This window comes from Asterias rubens, chromosome 7, assembly GCF_902459465.1.
Source record: "Asterias rubens chromosome 7, eAstRub1.3, whole genome shotgun sequence".
Lineage (NCBI taxonomy): Eukaryota > Metazoa > Echinodermata > Asteroidea > Forcipulatida > Asteriidae > Asterias > Asterias rubens.
The window spans coordinates 8,396,831-8,415,863 of record NC_047068.1 but is presented as its reverse complement, the minus strand read 5'-3'; the positions used below and the strand labels follow the sequence as shown (position 1 = coordinate 8,415,863).

At 38.1% G+C, this 19,033-nt stretch overlaps 2 protein-coding genes across 2 annotated transcripts; one reads left to right on the top strand and one right to left on the bottom strand.

The window, feature by feature from the left end:
• Window positions 1-1,950: 1,950 nt before the first annotated feature.
• Window positions 1,951-11,807, top strand: LOC117292267 (hydroxyacylglutathione hydrolase, mitochondrial-like). The gene is made up of 9 exons (XM_033774261.1): window positions 1,951-2,072; window positions 3,795-4,021; window positions 4,883-4,947; window positions 5,330-5,447; window positions 5,953-6,058; window positions 7,976-8,079; window positions 8,396-8,497; window positions 9,093-9,172; window positions 10,216-11,807. The coding sequence occupies exons 1-9, from the start codon at window positions 1,991-1,993 to the stop codon at window positions 10,310-10,312; spliced, it is 981 nt and encodes a 326-aa protein (XP_033630152.1). The 5' UTR covers window positions 1,951-1,990; the 3' UTR covers window positions 10,313-11,807.
• Window positions 11,808-13,404: 1,597 nt separating this feature from the next.
• On the bottom strand, window positions 13,405-18,473 carry LOC117292266. The gene is made up of 6 exons (XM_033774260.1): window positions 18,326-18,473; window positions 17,060-17,130; window positions 16,550-16,619; window positions 15,866-16,115; window positions 14,648-14,823; window positions 13,405-13,909 (listed from the first exon to the last, which is right to left on the bottom strand). Exons 1-6 carry the CDS (start codon window positions 18,413-18,415, stop codon window positions 13,469-13,471), a joined length of 1,098 nt encoding a protein of 365 aa, XP_033630151.1. The 5' UTR covers window positions 18,416-18,473; the 3' UTR covers window positions 13,405-13,468.
• Window positions 18,474-19,033: the final 560 nt, after the last annotated feature.

Here is a 19,033-nt window from a genome sequence, read left to right as displayed (position 1 = left end):
CCCATTTTTTTATTTTTTTTTATTAATTATAACAAATTTAGTTATTTAACTTTTTTTTCTTCTTTTTTTTTGGGGGGTGTAATACTTTAACAATGATTTCTTTTTTGATTTAGGTGAACTAAAGATAATGGCATAACTTGACACTTTCGTTTTTGGATTGAGCATTTTTGGAAATGATAAATGGGGTGGGGGGACGGGGGCTTTATAACTTGTTACTCTTGCTATCTGAGCAATAAGCATCACTGCATAAAAGCACTAAATCACAATTTTGTTAATTGAAAATTCTGATCGCGCCAGCCATCATGTTATAAAGGCCCTGTTCACGGACTGATTAAAATAAAAGTGTACTGTACATTTATAATTTGTCTTTCAAATGTTGACTAAGAAAATTGCGTACAAAAAATATATTCATTGCAATAAACATATTGGTCAATAAGTTATTATTCTCTAATTGTATCTTTCATCAGAAGGTTGTACATAAATATACTAACCTCTGAGACCTGGTAATTTGAAAAACGGTCATGTCATATACCTAATACAAGTTCTGTTTTAAAATTCCTATATCCAATCCTCATGTCAAGAAACAGGGGTGGATTTCACAAAGAGTTAGGACTAGTCTTATCTCGAGTTAGGACCAGTTACTCGATCGTCCTATCTTAGGACTATCCATGCAATTTGTATATCTCCTAGGACTAGTCCTAAGTTAGGACTAGTCCTACAATGTAACTCTTTGTGAAATCGACCCCTGGTCCTGGAGGTTAGTACATGAATATACTAACCTCTGAAACCTGGTAATTAACAAAATATGTTGCCTTAGGCCTATCATGCTTATATACAACTTATGTTTTAAAACTCCTATACCTTGTCAAGAAACAGGTCCTGGAGGTTGGTAAATAAATATACTAACCTCTGAGACCTGCCGTCGGTTTCACAAAACTCTTCCTAACTTAAGACTATAATCTTAGGACTTGGGACGAGGCCCAACCCTGCACTGTAGCATGCAGACTATAAGATTAATCCTATAGGACAAGTTACTGTCATGCTTGATACAAGTTCTGTTCTTAGAACTTGGGACGAGGCCCAACCGTGCACTGTAGCATGCAGACTATAAGGTTAATCCTAAGTTAGGACAAGTTACTTTCATCCTTGATACAAGTTCTGTTTTAAAATTCCTATATTCATCCCCATGTCAAGAAACAGGTCCTGGAGGTTGGTAAATAAATATACTGACCCCGCCCTGAGACCTGGTAATTTTAAAACAAACGACATGCCCGGAGTACAATTTCTGTTTTAAAATTCCTATATCCAACCCCATGTCAAGAAACAGGTCCTGGAGGTTAGTAAATAATACTAACATCTAAGACATGGTAATTTAAAACACTTTCATGCCTGATACAATTTCTGTTTTAAAATTCCTATATCCAACCCCATGTCAATTGAAACAGGTCCTGGAGGTTGGTAAATAAATATATACTAACATCAAAGACCTGGTGACTTAAAAGAACTTTTATGCCTTGTAGACCTATACTATTACAAGTTCTGTTCTAAAATTAATTCCTACATCCATCCTCGTGTTCATAAACAGGTCCAGTACATTATACTTGGCCTCTGGTAATTTAAAATACTGTCATACCTTACATTTATTTTTTTATATCCATCCCCATTTTAAAATTCCTACAACCATCACTGTCAAGAAACAGGTCATGGAGATTAGTTCATACCTAACCCCCGAGACCTGGTTAAAACACTTTCATGCCTGATACAATTACAAGTGCTGTTTTAAAATTCCTATGATTATTCATCCCCATATATATGGGGATGAATAATAATTATAGGAACCAGTCAAGAAACTTTTTTTTTTTTTACACAAGGCTTCGATGAGGGCGCCCTCTATCCATAAGAAGAAATGACAACATGCTGACACACACATTGACACATGCATTACACACATGTACATGCAGTACATGCAATAGTACGCCTGCACAACATTATGTGGGTGACAACTGGCAAACTCTCTCACTGTTTGCAGGTGTTTTCTTCCAGATTGCACTTCCTTCGAGGTCCAGTTGCAGGTAATGCATGAACTAGAGGTTATAATTTGTTGTGGTTGTCATTTGAACTCGTCTCTGCTGGTGGTACCCACAGCATGCACAGCAAGCAAGTTGTGTTTTCGAGAAAAAAATTTGATAATTTTCCGTATGGCGCCACCACTTTTTCACTCATTTTTACAAAAAGGGATATATCAATCAGGTAAATTAGATACTATATTATTTTATTTCGAATGAAAAAGTGGTGGCGCCATACGGAAACTTTTCCGTGTCTTGTGTCGTACAGAAAAAAAAAACTTTTTTGAGACCTGATTACTGATAAAAATTGTGTACACTTTCACCCACCTAATCAGAAAACACTATTCAATACAAACCACCCTCGTGTGCTTAACCCAAATTTTTAACCACCGCTAGTGAGAGGAAAGTCTTAAAAATGTAAAAATATGCCATGATATTTCCATGTAAACAACACAAACGGTAAATGAAAACGTGTGTATTCACAATTCTTGTCTCCAATGATTCAACTTTACATGAAGGCAACGGTGCAGAGAAGCGGTATCACACCTTCTGTGCAAAGAGATCTTAATCCTGCTCGTTAATCGGCCGTCCAGCTGGAGGTCTCCTATCTTTTTCCACTGGTCAGACGAGGGCATTGTCAGGGTATTCTTTTGTTACTCTGCGGTTTTGCAGGTCGTTCGAACTCCTTCTCTTCCAATTCCTCCATGATTGTACCTTCAGGTTTTAGGAGTGAGCCCCGAGAAGGGTATTTTTAAAGCTACGTTACTTTAGTTAGTGCACTGTACCTTGGCATGGTGCCATCTACTTATAGAAACTATAAGGCTCCCCAATGAGCTCAGCACTCCAACCGGTTAGAGTTCTACGACCTTTGGCTAGCTCTGCCTCTTGGATGCTGTAAACCTAGTCTGGCCTTGGGAAATTGTAAACAGTGCACCACTATGTTGCGATAACGCGTAACGTAACCCTCCTTCCGACGGTAGGAGGGTTGCGTTATCGCAACTATGCACCACAACATTTTCTTTTTCTTTTATTTCTTTTATTGTCGATCAATGAGGTCACCGATGCACCATCCCACTTTAGCTTCCTACGTGAGCTGTATCGGGATTATTCTACTTACTGACTTAAAGCCATTATACACTTTCAGAACAGAAACAAAAATAAAAGTTCACAGATTTACAAATAACTTACAGGGTTTACAGAAGGTAATGGTGAAATACTTCTCTTGAAATATTATTCCATGAAACACTTTACTTTTTGAGAAAACATTAAAACAAACTCAATTCTCGAACGTGCGGAAACAAGGCTGGGTTTTCCCGTTTTTTTCTCCCAACTCCGATGACCGATTGAGCCTAAATTTCCACAGGTTTGTTATTTTATATATAAGTTGTGGTACACGACGTGTGGGCTCTTGGACATTACTGTTTACCGAAAGTGTCCAATGGCTGTAACTATTATAAAAGACTCGAGGTGCTTGTTGGTCAAATAAAACGGTTTAAATAATAAATGATGTTAAACTTTGTATAAAAGTTTGTACTCATTTTAATAGATTTAGATTCTGATCTTGTACATCTTGTGAAATCAATTCTGGTCCGATAAACTATTTTAGTGTATACGAACAAGCCCTCCGTTCTTGTGTCATGATCCCAAGTCAGAGCCCTGCTCTGTCTCGAGGGACAATATCATGGTTGTGGTAGTAGCAGTGTTTTTGTGGTCTCTCATCTTTCATAGGTCGCCGGCTTTGCAATCAAGCTTCATCTGTACTTAAAGCGTCTGGACCCTCATTGGTTCCCAAGGCAACCAGCTGCATCCGTTTCAATCACTCGGTGACCGTGGACGTCCCTCAGATAAGCATGAAGATCAAGATATTGTCTGCGCTGAAGGACAATTACATGTATCTCATTATTGATGAGAAGACAAGAGAAGCAGCCATCGTTGATCCGGTTAATCCTGAGAAAGTGAGTGGCAAGAATCAATGTGGTCACCGTGGTCCAGTGGTTGGATTTCAGGACTGGCAATCACAAGGTTACGGGTTCCAATCCTACCAAGCTTATCGCTGTTTTCACAACGAAGAATATTGTTTTTTAGGTACTGAAAAGCAATTTCTTGATTTGTGCAATTCATACTCAAAGGTTTTGTTTGTATTGGCTGTTACCAGCTTGGTGTTTATCCCTGTGGGGTTTCCCAAGTTTCCTAGATGGGAGGATCATCTAAAAAAAGATTTGGGGGGGGGGTAGGCGAGAAAGGAATTGAAGCAGGGTTTTTCCCATTCCAATGTTTCAAGCCGATGTGCATTGCATGCTGATACGGCAAATTGGTTAGACTGCAGCTGCATGACTTGCAATCACAAGATTGTGAGGTCGAATCTTACCAAGCTAACCGCTGTTTTCACAATATTACTAGAATAAGTATTGTCATCTAGTTACTGAATCACAATTTCTTAATTTTGTGCATTCATAACCAGACGTTAAACCACACACAAGTTGGAGACTTAATGCACAAATTGCGTGCCAAGGATCTGTGCAAATTGCAGCCAAAAGGCCTACACACACAATATTAAAAGTTAAACTTTTTTTTTTTTTTCACAAAAATTATGAAGATAAAATTGTTTAGAACGCCCCTCGTCATTGTATAAGTAGAAGGGCTTTAAATTCCAAAGATAAGCACCACGTGAAAAACATTCTGGGGACCTTTTTTTCTGTTTAGCGTGCAAGGCCAACTTAAAAAACTTGGGTCCAGAGTAGTGACTGTAGTGACTCTGGTAGTGACTTTTGGAAAGCTTTTAAAATGATTGTTATTTTGATTTGTATTTTGTATAGGTAGTTGATGCCGTGAAGGAAGAAGACGTTAAATTAAAGACGGTGCTGACAACTCACCATCATTGGTATGATGTCATAGCCATAAGCTAAGTGTATTGTGTCTCAATAATGGGAAACTTTTGGACAGTCCTTTTTTATAGTTCTTGCCAGTTTTGTGCGTGCTTAGTGCATGTACTTTGTGATTGTGGTGAACCCCAGTCTATGCACCACATGATAGCTGACTGCCCACTCTCTCACCACTCTCTCACCATCAAGTTGATGGTGGTATTGAAGCCCTTCATCTGTCTGAGGACGTAGATATAAACTGGCTCACATACTTTATATGAGATCAGCATCATGCAACATCATCAATACCATCCAGTCTAGCTCAAAAATCAATAAGGTTGCCCATCTGGCAACTAAGATGACATGTCTCCTTCTTGACCCTCTCCTCTTTCTTATCTGCAGGGATCATGCAGGAGGCAATGAGAGTCTAGTCAAGTTGATTGATGGACTGACTGTGTGTGGTGGAGACGATAGGATTGGAGCTCTCAATAAGAAAGTCAAACATGCCGACGAGTTGACCGTAAGCAGTTTTCATAGTCATTATGTAATTTTTAAAAACCTTCCTACTGTGAGATCGATTGTGAAGCATATTCCGTCCCAACTTGACAATCGCCTCAACTATACACTCTTGACTCGTCCCAACTTGAGTGTTACAGTTGGGGCGCCTCAACTATTTGTATTACTGTGGAAGAGTAAGGGTTGACCTTGGTGCTTTTGGTTCAAATAGTAAGCGTCCTTGTTTACAGGTTTCCTCAGTCTTGCAAGCTTTAGTGGTTAAGTTCACTTAGGAGGCATCCTTGGTTTCATTTCCAACTTATATAACTTTCAGTCTCTGGCTGTGCTCCTTGGTCATCATGGGTTGATGTGGCTGGCTGCCAAAGGCGCCCTTGCATGCCTGCTTCTCGAACGGTTGTAGCCGCGTCCTTCGCAATTCAGCTTAGCTGCGAGTAAGGATAATGAGCGTCCCAAATTATTATAATAACAATTGCTAGATTTTCATCTTTCTGTTTGGTTGTCATTTTCAGATCGGCTCTCTTAATGTACGCTGCATGTTCACTCCATGCCATACGACTGGTCACATCTGTTACTTTGTGACGGGAGCTGATGGCGGTGATCCAACTGTATTTACAGGTATGTAAAGCCAGCAGTCAGGGCCAAGTACATAGAGCTGCTTAGCACAAAAATTTGCTTTGCATGAAACTTCTTCCTTAATTTAAACATCATTACCAACAAAGCTTCTACTTGTTTGCATTTTGCCTGTTACTGGTTTTCAGGTGTTGCTTGCTTATCCTGAATCTCACGAGGAAATTTGGTTGCTAATCTTGGTTAAAAATTTGGTTAAAAATTTGTGCTAAGCAGCTCTATGAAATTGGGCCCTGGTTTCAGAACCACAAAAACTTGTAAGAGATTCATTTTCATGGTGTTACTGCAAACCGTACTAGATTGTGTCTCCACCATGCAAAAGTTTCAAATCCTACTCATGTACATGGAGTTACTGCAAACCTTACTAGATTGTATCTCCATCATGCAAAGTTTCAAGTCCTACTTTAATATTAATTGTTTCACTATTTGATTTGAATCACTTCCATGGGTGGCATGGTTGGCTTGTGCGTAAGCAGACATGCCAACTAGTACGTTTTTCCTGTATTTCGTACGGGTTTTTGTAAAAAATACGGGTGTACGGGTTTTGCAAAAAAAAATACGGTTTGAGCATCGCCACCGCAAAAATACAATTTTATCCCAGTTGGCCGTCGTGCCCTTTTTTAACTCAAGTTCAATATTTTTTTATTGACACAAATAAGTTTTCGGCCGACTACTTACGGCCGATAATGATTATCCAGTGAACTCTATTATTCCACGGGGGTATTCCTTATTCAACTTTCACCACACATCGAGCGAGCGCAACGGAGATTCCCTCGCATCCATCATTGCACAAACCTGCACAAACCTGCATTGCTTACTACACGCCAGTTTATCTGAAGTCCCGATTTCACAGGGAACCCGTCTAACACAATTCATTGAACAACAGAGGGCGCTGTTGTCAAATGCCCTTATATGGTATCGGTCGTTTTGTGAACGGACAAATCGAGTTTGCAAAAGAATTTTTTGCCAAAACAAAGACACAAAAGATATAGAGCGCCTGAAGAGAGATTTTTATTAGATAAATTTAAGAACTATGCCCCCAAATACACTGAACGAAACTTTTTGGGATGATTTTTTTTTTTTTTTGTCTTCTTCATTGAAATTAAATTGGTTTTGTTTTGTACTTGTCTTCTTTTGACAAAGAAAATGATATTTAATTAATTGACAAGGGTTTCTATATGAAATAGGATATGATTAATCAATGTCTTTAAGATATGATTTATCAATATCTTTTTTTCATACAAAACCTGTTCCATTGGGTTAACCACCCATAGGGAAACCTCTGCCCAATTTTTAATTTTTTGTGTAATATTTTATTTATTATTTTATTTTTATTTTTTGTATTTTTTATTTCTTTTCTCTTCAAGTTTTAATTTACTGGTTCAATTAGGCTGTTTGATAACTTAATTGCCCTTCACACCTTCTCTATTTTGCCTGTCTTGGGGCTTAAAACTACGTTTACGCGTGTTTAAAAAAAAATACAGGTTTTTGATGCAAAATACAGGTTTTGGGGTTTCAGAATACAGTTTTGTGATCCCAGAGGTTGGCATGTCTGCGTAAGGCGCTCTCTACAAGGTGACCCTGGTTCGATTCCCGGCCAAAGCCATATGTGAGTTGAGTTGTGCGTTGGTTCTCTGCTGTGCCATGAATGTTTTCCAGACCATCCGGTTTTCCTCCCTCGGGAAAGTCAAGCACTTTCGATCTCTGGTCTGTCCTTCGTGGTCATAATGGGTTGATGTGGCTGGCTGCCAAAGTAACCCTTGCATGCCTGCTTCTTGAACACATTGTAACTGCATCCTTCGCAGTTCAGCTCTTAGCTGCGAGTAAGGATGATTAGCCTCCCAAATTATTATTATACTTCTTGAATGTAAGATTGGCTCTGGTTTTGATGCTGTTTGCCTGCAGGGGATACGCTGTTCATAGCAGCCTGTGGCAGGTTCTTTGAAGGAACGGCTGATCAGATGCACCATGCATTGATTGAGGAGCTGGGACAACTTCCCAATGAAACAGTAAGATACATTAAGGAGAATGGGCGATAAAGTGTAGATTCGCTAATAGAGTGTACGAGTCGCAGGCGAGTACATTGTATTCATGAATCTACACTTTAGAGTCTATTCTCTGACTTAACCTATTTCCCCCATTGGTTATGTAACAGTTTCAATGCATATAACACTAGTTAGAACACCTCTGATTAGTCTATCTAATTTCGTATAAGTTTGTCACATTTTATAATCATTTGACGCATTACAAACGACTTTTATATATTATTTAATTTTTATTAAACATTATTGTGAAAAAATTCTCACTATGAATGATTTCTTGTAGAATGTCTACTGTGGTCATGAGTATACAGTAAGCAGTTTGAGGTATGCGCTAACAGTAGAACCAGAAAACATTGATTTACAGAAGAAGATGGAATGGGCGATGGTAAGTAATCGCATTCATCAAATATTTGTATATAAAAAAAAACACAGTTTGTCTGAAAAGGTGTGCATATCATTAACATCATTCATAAGATTGGAAATATGAATGTTCACAGGTTTGCAGATATCTATAGAGATGGTCATGGTGGAAGTGGTAACACGGTGACAAAACTTCCCTTGATGGGTTTTTGTTACAAATGTTATAGTTTGGGAGAAATTAATAAAAGAATTACTTTCGATACTTTGAATCCGAAATCTGATGATTGAAAACAACAAAAACAGTGAGGTTTTTTGTTAACTTTTTTCTTGTGACTCCAATGATCACTTGAGCTTAAACTTTCACATGCTTGTTTTTCATGTTTATGTGTTGCTACTGGTCTTTAACATTTACTGATGTTTGCTGCGAGCTTTTAATCAAGTAGTCAATCAATCTCATACCTTGTTCAGTTTGAAACTTCCGGGGGATTTCAAGGAAATTGTTTCAAGACGCTAAAACGGCGGGGCAGCCAAACTTCAAACTGGGCTAGTGATATGAATGTGTTTTGTCAAACTTCTTTCTTGTTTAACTTTCAATTTGAATTTGATTCTTGATGATTCAGGCCCAGAGAGCTAAGGAGATTCCAACGGTTCCATCAACCATTGGAGATGAGAAGAAAATCAATCCTTTCATGAGAGTCGGGTAAGAGAATAATTAAAACTGTTCCCCCCAAAAGGGTGCCAAAGAAGGATTGGAATAATTTGCTGTGAAAAAAAACCAGTAAAGTGTGGGTTCAGATCCTAGTCATGACACTTAAGCACAGCGATTAAACATAAAAGAAGAAAGGATAGCCATTCGAAGGTGAACTAAACTGATTTGGGTCGCCAAGGGACAATTGTGACACATGGGGCTGAAACATTGTTATCCCTTAACAGTCTTTGAGGATGTAGGCATAGATATATCATCCACTAGGATCCTGTCTATTAGAACAGAATGGACCAACTTCCCAACTGTTTATAAAGCAATTATGGTTAAGTGCAGTTATAATTTAAATGTGTCTACTCTATGAGTTTTAGGTATTTTGTTTTCTTTAATTTGTATTTCATTTTACATTTAGTTTAGTTTGCATCTGTGTTAATTACTTCGCTGCTTTCTGCTTTTTCAATTTTACTTGAAGTGTTTTTATTTACTAGGTTTTTAAGCATGTATTGTGAGGTGTTATGGGTTGTTTTACAGAAGGCGTCATTATAAATGCCTCTCTACTGTTTATTAGTATTGTAAAAGTACATTAAAGGCACTGGACATTATTGGTATTTACTCAAAATAATTGTTAGCCTAAATACTTACTTGCTAACGAACAATGGAGTGATGTTGATAGCATAACACATTTTGAGAAGCGGCTCCCTCTGAAGTAACATAGTTTTGAGAAAGTAATTTCTCGGTAAAATATTTAAATTGGTTTTCGGAAAGCACACAACTTCGAGTGACAAGGGTGTTTTTTCTTCCATTATTATCTTGCAACTTCAACGACCAATTGAGCTCAAATTTTCACAGGTTTGTTATTTTATGCTTAGGTTGAGATACAGCAAGTGAGAAGACTGGTCTTTGACAATAACCAATAGTGTCCAGTGTCTTTGCCTTGGAAATGGTGATAATTTTATATGGACAAATTATACAACCTTTGTATAATGCAAGTAACCAAGGTGGATAAATTTGATGATAAGACTTTCTTTTATTTATTGCAGAGAGGTCTCCGTGCAGAAGTATACTGGCACATCAGATGCTATTACCACCATGGAAAAGCTGAGGAAGGATAAGGACAACTTCAAGCCCAAAATGTGATCCATACTAGGACATTTGCCTCTTTCAAGTTCAAATTCCATGGCTGTGCTTACCAAAAGCAAAGAATCTGTACTTGAAGCAGGGAAGTTTGCCTTTATGTCAAGTGTATTTCATGGGTTAGTCGGGAATTTTTGCTTGTGCCTGTGCGTACTCGTTGTTACAAGACATTCTTTGCTTACACAGTTAGTGCTGAGAATGGTGATCACAAGGGCAGAATTTGGCAGTAAGCAGAGCCATGAAATTAGGCCCAGAACAAAATACATACTGCCCAGGGCCTTTTGAATGACTCGGAAGGTTCCAGGCATGGAACTGCATGGAAGCAATGGACTTTGAAGACTTTCCGATGGAAGTGCCTCTAGCAAAATGAAAGTGGCATTGGTCCTCTCAAAGATGAAATTCCAGGCCTGTCTGTTCTTGGTTTACAGTACACCAAAATCCAACAATCACTGACTGGGGTTTCAAAACATGTCGATAGTGGGTGAATTTGACACACTACTACTGGTGCTTTTTGTATGGACTGTTTCTTTACGATCATAAGAAGAAACATGGTCAAATGTCACTCATTGTTGTGGTTCTTATTGGAACTCGTTGCTAGTTGTCTTAATATTTTCATACTAGGCCTTGAACTATGATCTGGAAGGGGCGCAGCAATTTTCCACTGGTAAGGGGCAATTCTAATGAGGAAAATGTAAATTTGTATTGGAACTTTGCAGAAGGCACCACAGCATTGTTTCTCGACTGTGCCATTGAAAATCGAACAAACACGGTAAAAAAATTGATGTAACTGGCACTTTCTCTCTTTTTTTGTTGTTGACAAACTGCAGTAAGTAGAGTGAAGGAAACAGATCATAAACACAATTGGGTTTTTCTTTTATGGATGGGGCAGTTCTAACTGCGGGAGGCCTATGCTCTATTCTTTATTCTCCGGACATCATCCATAAATGCCACCATGTGATTGTGAGATCGTTGTGTGTTCTTGCAGGATTTGAGGCTTTATCTGTATCTGCCTTACTCCTGTACAGAGTCAAGCGGCAGCCTCCAGTAAAATGTGTCATAAAATTAAAATGCGACACCTATAATGCAATATATGTATAAATGAAATGAACCTTTTTAAAGGAGAAATTGTTGTGTATGGTGCAAAAACGTTGCATCTTGCTGGAAAATGATCCATGCAAAAACGTATCTCGACGTATACTTCATCCATGCTTTCTTTTGCAAGATACAACTTTTGACAATTTCAAACTTTCCCCTAATGAAAGCGTTTTTTTAGGAGATAAAACGTTTTTGCACAGACACAACCAACATAATATGAATTTTTAGAGAATAGAGAATGTGTATGTATACATAAATAACATTTATCAATATATAGAATATGTTAAATAAAAAATTAAAAAAAATAAAATAGCTTATAAAATTATGTTTTAATATGGGTAACTATAATCTGTTTCGTCTGACTTTGGGAAGCAAGATCTGTAATTAAAACCTTTGAAAACCATCATAATTGTAAATTGTTTTTATTTTAATTTTTTATATATGTAAATGTCTGGTGAAGAAAATAAACTGTTTTTTATTTCCACATAAATACATCCTGCTCTTTGATCTACTTATCCAGTGCAAAAGATACTGCTCACGGAAGCTCTTTAAAGCCATTATACACTTTCGGTGAACAGTATTGTCCAAGTCCCACACTTCGTGTATCACAACTTATACATAAAATAACAAACCTGGGAAAATTTAGGCTCAATGGGTCATCGGAATCGGGAGAAAATATTGGGAAAACCCACTCTTGTTTCCGCGCGTTTCGCCGTGTCATGACGTGTTTCAAATAAATCTGTAATTCTCGCTAACGAGAATTGATATTGTTTTAATGTTTTCTCAAAAAGTAAAGCATTTCATGAAACAATATTTTTAAAAGAAGTCTTTCACCATTACCTTCTGTAAACCCTGTAAATTATTTGTAAATCTGTGAATTTTTATTTGTTTTCTGTACCGAAAGTGTATAATGGCTTAAAGGGGTTTCTAAAGGTGGACATGCCATCGTTTCAACGTACCCATAAAATTGGGATCCTTGTTGCTTTATTTGTGTCAACAATAAATCTGACCCCAGCTGATGGACACTTGTTAGTTGCTTCGAAATTATCAAGCAAATGCGTTCAAGAAAAATATTGCCCATTGATAAGTAACCAATTCAAAGTTCACAGCGAAAGGAAGGAGGATGCAAAAAAGGTTACACAAGCGGCTGTTCTGAGAGTTAAATAATTCAAAATTTATTAGACAAAATATTCCAGATGTATTCACAATTCAGCAGGATTAATTTCACAATTTTTTCGGAATGTCAATAAAAGGCACTTAGTGACAACACTAATATCAAGGTATTAAAAATTAGAATTTAATATGGTTTCCCTTTTGAAAGATGCCGTTTTGACTCTGTATCCCGATTGACCAATTATTTCTTAACAGCAGAAAGGCCCAGCCGTGCTTCAGCAAAATATTTGGAAAAAACAAAACTCTCACTGGGCCCAATTAAAATTGTTTTACTTGTAAACAGACAGAGTACACTTTTCAAAACATCAAGACCATAACAATGGTTAAGAGCCGAAATTCCTCCCATAAGGTATTTATACAAGGTTGCAACCGCAAGTTTACCAGTAAAGGTTACTGGAAATTTGAACCTGCAAACTCCAGGAGTCGATTTCACAAAGCACTGAGATTTATCTTAAGACTTTTTGCAAAGAGCCTTCAGTCACTGTACCCATCAAGTAAAATATACCCAATATTTGGCAAGTATTTTGCGTTAATATCTGTTTCATATATTGTGGTTATCTAATAGGCCTTGGCTACAATCTTAGCCAGGTTCCAAAAAAATAATAATACCACACCGCAAAATGGCTCTAATTCTCATTTCACCGAAGAGTGCCAGATTGCTTTTTCTTCTAGCCTCACTTTGGTCACATTGATTTACAGAGAAACAAGATTATTATTATTATTATTATTATTATTATTATCATTATTATTATTATTATTATTATTATTATTATTATTATTATTATTATTATTATTATTATTATTTTTATTATTATTATTATTATTATTATTATTATTATTATTATTATTATTATTATTACTAGTAGTAGTAGTAAGAGATTGATTCTTAGCCTAGTCGTCATCAAAATGATACGGATCATCGCCTTCTAAGACAGGTTTAAGCTGAAGAATTGGTTTTGTCTTCGGAGGAAAACTATCCATCTTCACTTCCTTCTTGACTTGAACAGCTACCTCGGGTTTCTTGACTCTGTTCATCCCAGAATTGGTAGAAGTGGTTGTCAATGTTTTCGGTGTGGAAGTCGGTGAGCCATAACTAGTTGATCTATAACTACTCAATGGTATAGGTTCACTTTTGATAATAACTGGCTCCTTTTTCGGGATAGTTTGGCCGTTCATGACGGATCCGATCCTGGTGGTGGCTGTGACAGTGTCCGTCTGGGGTTGTGGCGTGGGGTTCGTCACCATGGGTGGATCAAGGTTGTTGGACTGAATGTACTCCTTCATTTCTTTGTGGTATCTATCCTTGTCACGTTCATACATTGTGTAGTAAGTCTGTGATTGGATAAAGAAGTAATGACAAAGTATTTATTAATTTGCTTGACAATTGTGTCCTTAAGCAAGGCACTATACCTTAATTGCTTTGTAAAAAGGTGGGAAGGCAGTGCAATCTGCTCTACCAGCCACGCTCCGAGTGGATGATTCCCATGCCTACATCCTCAAGGAATGTAAAGAGGGTAACCCTGTTTCATCTGCAGGAGTAGGAGGCATTTGCCCCTGGTGGCAGTTGATTTGGGTTGATAGTGAAAATCAGGTTAGTGTAGCCCCTCACTTTTAAGTAGCTGTCCGGCTTAGGGTTGTGCTCCTAGAGGAGTTTTTAAATCAAATTGTGACCAACTTGAGGCTCAAAACATTGTTGCAGAAAATTAAAAAGGGTTGAAGTGACGCTTCCAGAATGGGCTATCTTATACCAAGACTGCAATTTTAAATATCGGGGGACAATCCAACATGCTCAGTTCATGGCCAAATTGCAGTGAGCTGTGAAGCTAAAAGACAATTTTGAAAAACTTAAACGAGTATCTTATTTACTCAATTGAGATATTTCTTTTTGTAAAAATTAGTGAAAAGTGGTCGCAGAATATGGAATTCTTTCCGAAAATGCTAAGCAGAGAAAAATCTTGCTTAGAAAAAAAAGGTTTCCAGCCAAAATACTATGTAATGTATGTTTTTTACTGGTTCTCTACTCATTCTTGCAAAGCAGAAATTTTTTCAAGTCATTCTTCAAGTGCCCACCTCTTTCTCGCCTGCTTCCAGGTAGTTCCACCTCTTAGCAAGTTGGCGAGTCAATTCTTGATGGCTCATGTCGCCTCCTTCGGGATCCTTGGAAGATGATTCTCCCTGCATCGTATGCCTCTCTGTCTGACAGAACATCAAGAAGGCATTGGCCGGCTTCTTGGGGGCAAGTGGATCTGCAGAGAGAAACATCGTCTTGTTAAAGCTGAAATTATGGCGCTCGCCAACTTTATCTATTTCATTTAATTTATTCTGGGCCCAATTTCATAGAGCTGCTAAGCACAAGAACTTGCTTAGCATGAAATTTTTGGTTTGATAAAAACAGGATTACCAAACAAAATTCCACGTGACTTTCAGGATAAGCAAACAACAGCTGAATACCAGTAACAAGCAATATGCAACAAATGGAAATTTGGTTGGTAACCCTGTTAACCCTGTTTTTAGGAAGAAATTTCATGCTTAGCAAATTTTAGTGCTAAGCAGCTCTAAGAAATTGGGCCCTTGTTGTTAGGCCAAGGACTCTCAGAAAAGCGAACTTAATCACTACACTAGCCAAGAAACCTAATGGAGAGAAGACAAGGAAGTTTTAGTTTAAGATGTGCGAGGTAACACCAGAGAATTATTCCAGTGAAAATCCATGCAGCAGGCATTCACTGAAAACCCAATCCGCAATGTGCTGCAGGTGGGATTTGAACCTGGGTCCTAGAGGTGGAAGGAGAGGACAGATGCCACTACCCCAACCTGACAGACCAGGCTTGTCTTAAGGCCATGTCAACACTGTTTGTAGCCACGGTGGGCGGTGTCGGGCAGGCCTGCCCAGAACTCACAAATTTCGCCCAGCACTCTGAGCAAAATACACTGTGCTGCCCAGCACAAATTTCCCCCATATCTAAACATGAATAATTTAGTTGAACCGCTCGCCCTTGGTGGACCAAATTTAAATTGGTCTATCTACAACACTGCATGTCACATGAGGCAATGTACAGGCAACAAGCTCCAGGCAATCCCCAATAAGCAAATCCATTCACATTTCAGTTTACTCATCATTTTCTTGGGGATAGAAGATTGTCTCTTGAACTGCCGAAGTGTTCCTTTTGCTAACAGTGCAAGTGGTTGCTTCCAAGCTGCCTGAAAAACTTGTCCTGTGTGACGTGTCCTTTAGGGTTAAAATTTAAAGTCATGAGAATTAATAAATAAAATAAAAAAATTATAAGTCACCTTTTTCTTTATCCTGCTTATTTTGAGATGGCATTCTCTTCCTCTTGCCACCTCTACCCGATGGACGGTTGTCGTGTGACGTCATCTCAGAGATCAATCTTGGCCGTCCTACACGGCCGACGCGTCCAGCGCGTCCTCTGGATGACTTGCTGCGTTGCGATTTGGTAACGAGACCAGCGAGTCCACGGGACGCCGGGAAGCTTGGTGCTATGGGGCTGTTGATACCTAGGAGTTGTAGCATGGAGTCATCCTGAGATATTGTAAAATATCAAGAGAAATGTTTCAGTTCCCTTGTAGTCGGGAAGATTTGAGAAATATTTGGAGAAATTGTGCCTTTGATGATATAAGCATGGAATTTGACACACAGTAAGAGTATGATGTAGAATAAAAAGTGATTTTCAAACTTTCAAAATGGCTATCACTCCTTTTTATTCTATCTTTATTTTTTTTCAATGGACAAACCTGCGATGGCCTTATAATAATAATAATTTTGGGGAGCTAATTATCCTTACTCGCAGCTAGAGCTGAATTGCGAAGGACGCGGCTACAACGACGTGTTCGAGAAGCAGGCATGCAAGGGCGGCTTCAGCTGCCAGCCACATCAATCTATTATGACCTCGTAGCACAGCCAAGATCGAAAGTGTTTGATTTTTTCCCTGTTTCACTGTTTCATTACAACCGTACCTCAATCGGCAGAGTAAGAGTAGCATTCTTGTAGTTGTCACCGTACTTGTCCAGTTTGGTCGTCAGAAACCTACAAGACACAATTGTCATATACTAAATTCTTAACAAATGTAACAAAATGCACCCATTGGCATTGGGGTAACCAGGAGAGAGGAAGGGGTGGCAACAGCCCCCTTGCAAAGAACCCTTGCCCCTGCCACGCCTTGCCCTCCCTCCCCCTTTGATACATCAAAACCCCTATTTAATAGCACCCACATTGTGTTTTTTTCCCCACTTGCCCACCCCACATACATGAAGAATGTCTGGTTATCTGACAGCCATTCGGTAAAGGTTGTTGTATTCAGGCTACATAACTCAGCAGTCAACTCAACTGCACTTTAAAGATACTGTAAGCACAGAATTCTGTTGGTTAGCACATTTGATGAAAGTACACTTTTTATCAATAAAAAACAAAATGTATAGCTAGTGTCACACATGATGATAACTGGAAGATAAAACTCAGTCTTATACCTTCTCTCTCTAGACATCTTCCGTACTGCCTTCTTCACATAATACAGTCTGTTTAAGCACTTCTCATTGTCCTTCATAAAACAAGAAATAATACAGACATCACAGAAACATCTTTAAATTACCACATATGCAGCATGCTGTACTTTTTCAGCACCAACAGCTTTAGCAAAAAATTGTTTTGCATAAAATTAACAAACATGAGATTCTTCACACTTGAATTTTGTGTGTTGTGTATAATAATACATTGTTTATATGAATATTTGTGTGTTGTATCTCTTTAGAAATTCAGGTATATATATTTCAGCACTTTTTGAACTGAATTTGTTTATGTTTTTTAATTAACCTGAATTTGTAAAAAGAATTACTCATCATTGGAACATAATTAGAAGGCCATGAGAATGAAAATTTTAGATTTGCGTCCAGGCATTTTTGAAATGACGTGAGGCTTTTTTTCATTTTTGATTGCGCTCGACAGATGAACGACAGCAGATGCGTGTTTTACTGCAAATAAAACGATCGCAATCGCAATCACGATCGCGGCGGAATGTCTGCATTGTATAGTACTACTGCTAAAATGCGTAAATATAACCTTTTACCCTTGTTCGATGATTTGAACATTAATTTTGGTGATGCAGAGTCTTTTTTTGTGACAATAATGAAATTTTTCGGCGGTAGCTTTCAGAGCTTTCGGGCGGTGGACGCAAAATCGCAAATCTATCATTTTCATTTTCATGGCCTAATACTATTTATAGTAATAAATAACTTTCGTGAATTTGATCTGAAGTCCCCCCACCCCCAAAATTTTTTTAAAAAAACTAAATAAATATAAATATTAAAAAATAACAACAAATAAATAACAAAAAAAACATTTTTAAAAATAAATATTAACTTTATTTAACTTGCTTTATCAAATAATAAAAATCACAGTTTCTTGGCTCAGTACTTCCAGTAGTGCATTTGACACTAGTTTGCTAAGTCATCAGGGCAGTTGTGCAGGGTGTGGGTTCGAATCCCGGTCAACCTAACATATCTCATTGAGGTAAATTAGATACTAAATTATTTCATATCTAATGAAAAAGTGGTGGCGCCATACGGAACTTTTCCGTTATTTGAAGTGCCTAGCCCTAAGTTAACTACACTAGTCAAATCCATAACTCAACTGGTTAACGAGACTCATCATACAGTACACAGCCAGAACGGGTTAAATAGTAAATACAGTTCATCGCTCACTCACTCGGGATTTATTGAACAAGAAATGAGACTCACCAGCTGTATACTCTCACATTTGTGTTTAAGAGATACATACTTCTTCCGGTAACCATCTTCATCTTTTTTAACATCTGAATTGTTTTCCATCGACCTCGAACGGGAAAAGGGATTATTATCGGCAGTGACGCCGCTGCCGCTAGCTGCCATTTTGTTTCAATTAATTGTGTGTGGTGTCCCATTCACTTACTTTATTGTTACAAGTAGTATTATTAGGCGTTGCACCAGACTGTTTGGGTTGTGCTAAAAGCCAACCACTTGTGAGAGCATACATCACACAGACCACGTTTCTCTAGTGTCTTCCTTTTAGTATTTCTTTGTAAACAAGCCCTGCAAACGTGCGTCTGAAACTAGTCTTAGTTCAAACCTGTATATATAAATATTTTTAGTTATGCCTCTCGAGGGCGCTTACGGATGGATGGAGCATGATTTTACGCAATGTACAAGACAAAAAGCAGTACTGCCTTGTTGAAGACCTGATAACAGAAAAAAGGCTGAATCCTGGCCAAACATTAATAAAGTGGATATGATGGTCTCGAAACAAGAAGAAACTACGTGAAATGTGTGCAGGAGACGAATCGTGTATCAAAACATACAAATACAGTCTTGACTCAAGACTAGCACGTTCAGTCGGTGACTTGTGTGATGTGGATGCGCATGTACACACTGTTGTATTATGCACAACCGGCCCCAGTGCAAACTCTTTTA

Excerpts from the sequence above, each read along its gene's own strand:
- LOC117292267 (XM_033774261.1), top strand. The coding sequence starts at position 1,991 with ATGTGGGTGACAACTGGCAAACTCTCTCACTGTTTGCAGGTGTTTTCT. Across the intron at positions 2,073-3,794 it reads CCTTCGAGGTCCAGTTGCAG|GTCGCCGGCTTTGCAATCAA; the intron begins GTAATGCATGAA and ends CATCTTTCATAG. Across the intron at positions 4,948-5,329 it reads CTGACAACTCACCATCATTG|GGATCATGCAGGAGGCAATG; the intron begins GTATGATGTCAT and ends TCTTATCTGCAG.
- LOC117292266 (XM_033774260.1), bottom strand. The coding sequence starts at position 18,415 with ATGGAAAACAATTCAGATGTTAAAAAAGATGAAGATGGTTACCGGAAG. Across the intron at positions 17,131-18,325 it reads AATGTGAGAGTATACAGCTG|GACAATGAGAAGTGCTTAAA; the intron begins GTGAGTCTCATT and ends TGTTTTATGAAG. Across the intron at positions 16,620-17,059 it reads AAGATGTCTAGAGAGAGAAG|GTTTCTGACGACCAAACTGG; the intron begins GTATAAGACTGA and ends TGTGTCTTGTAG.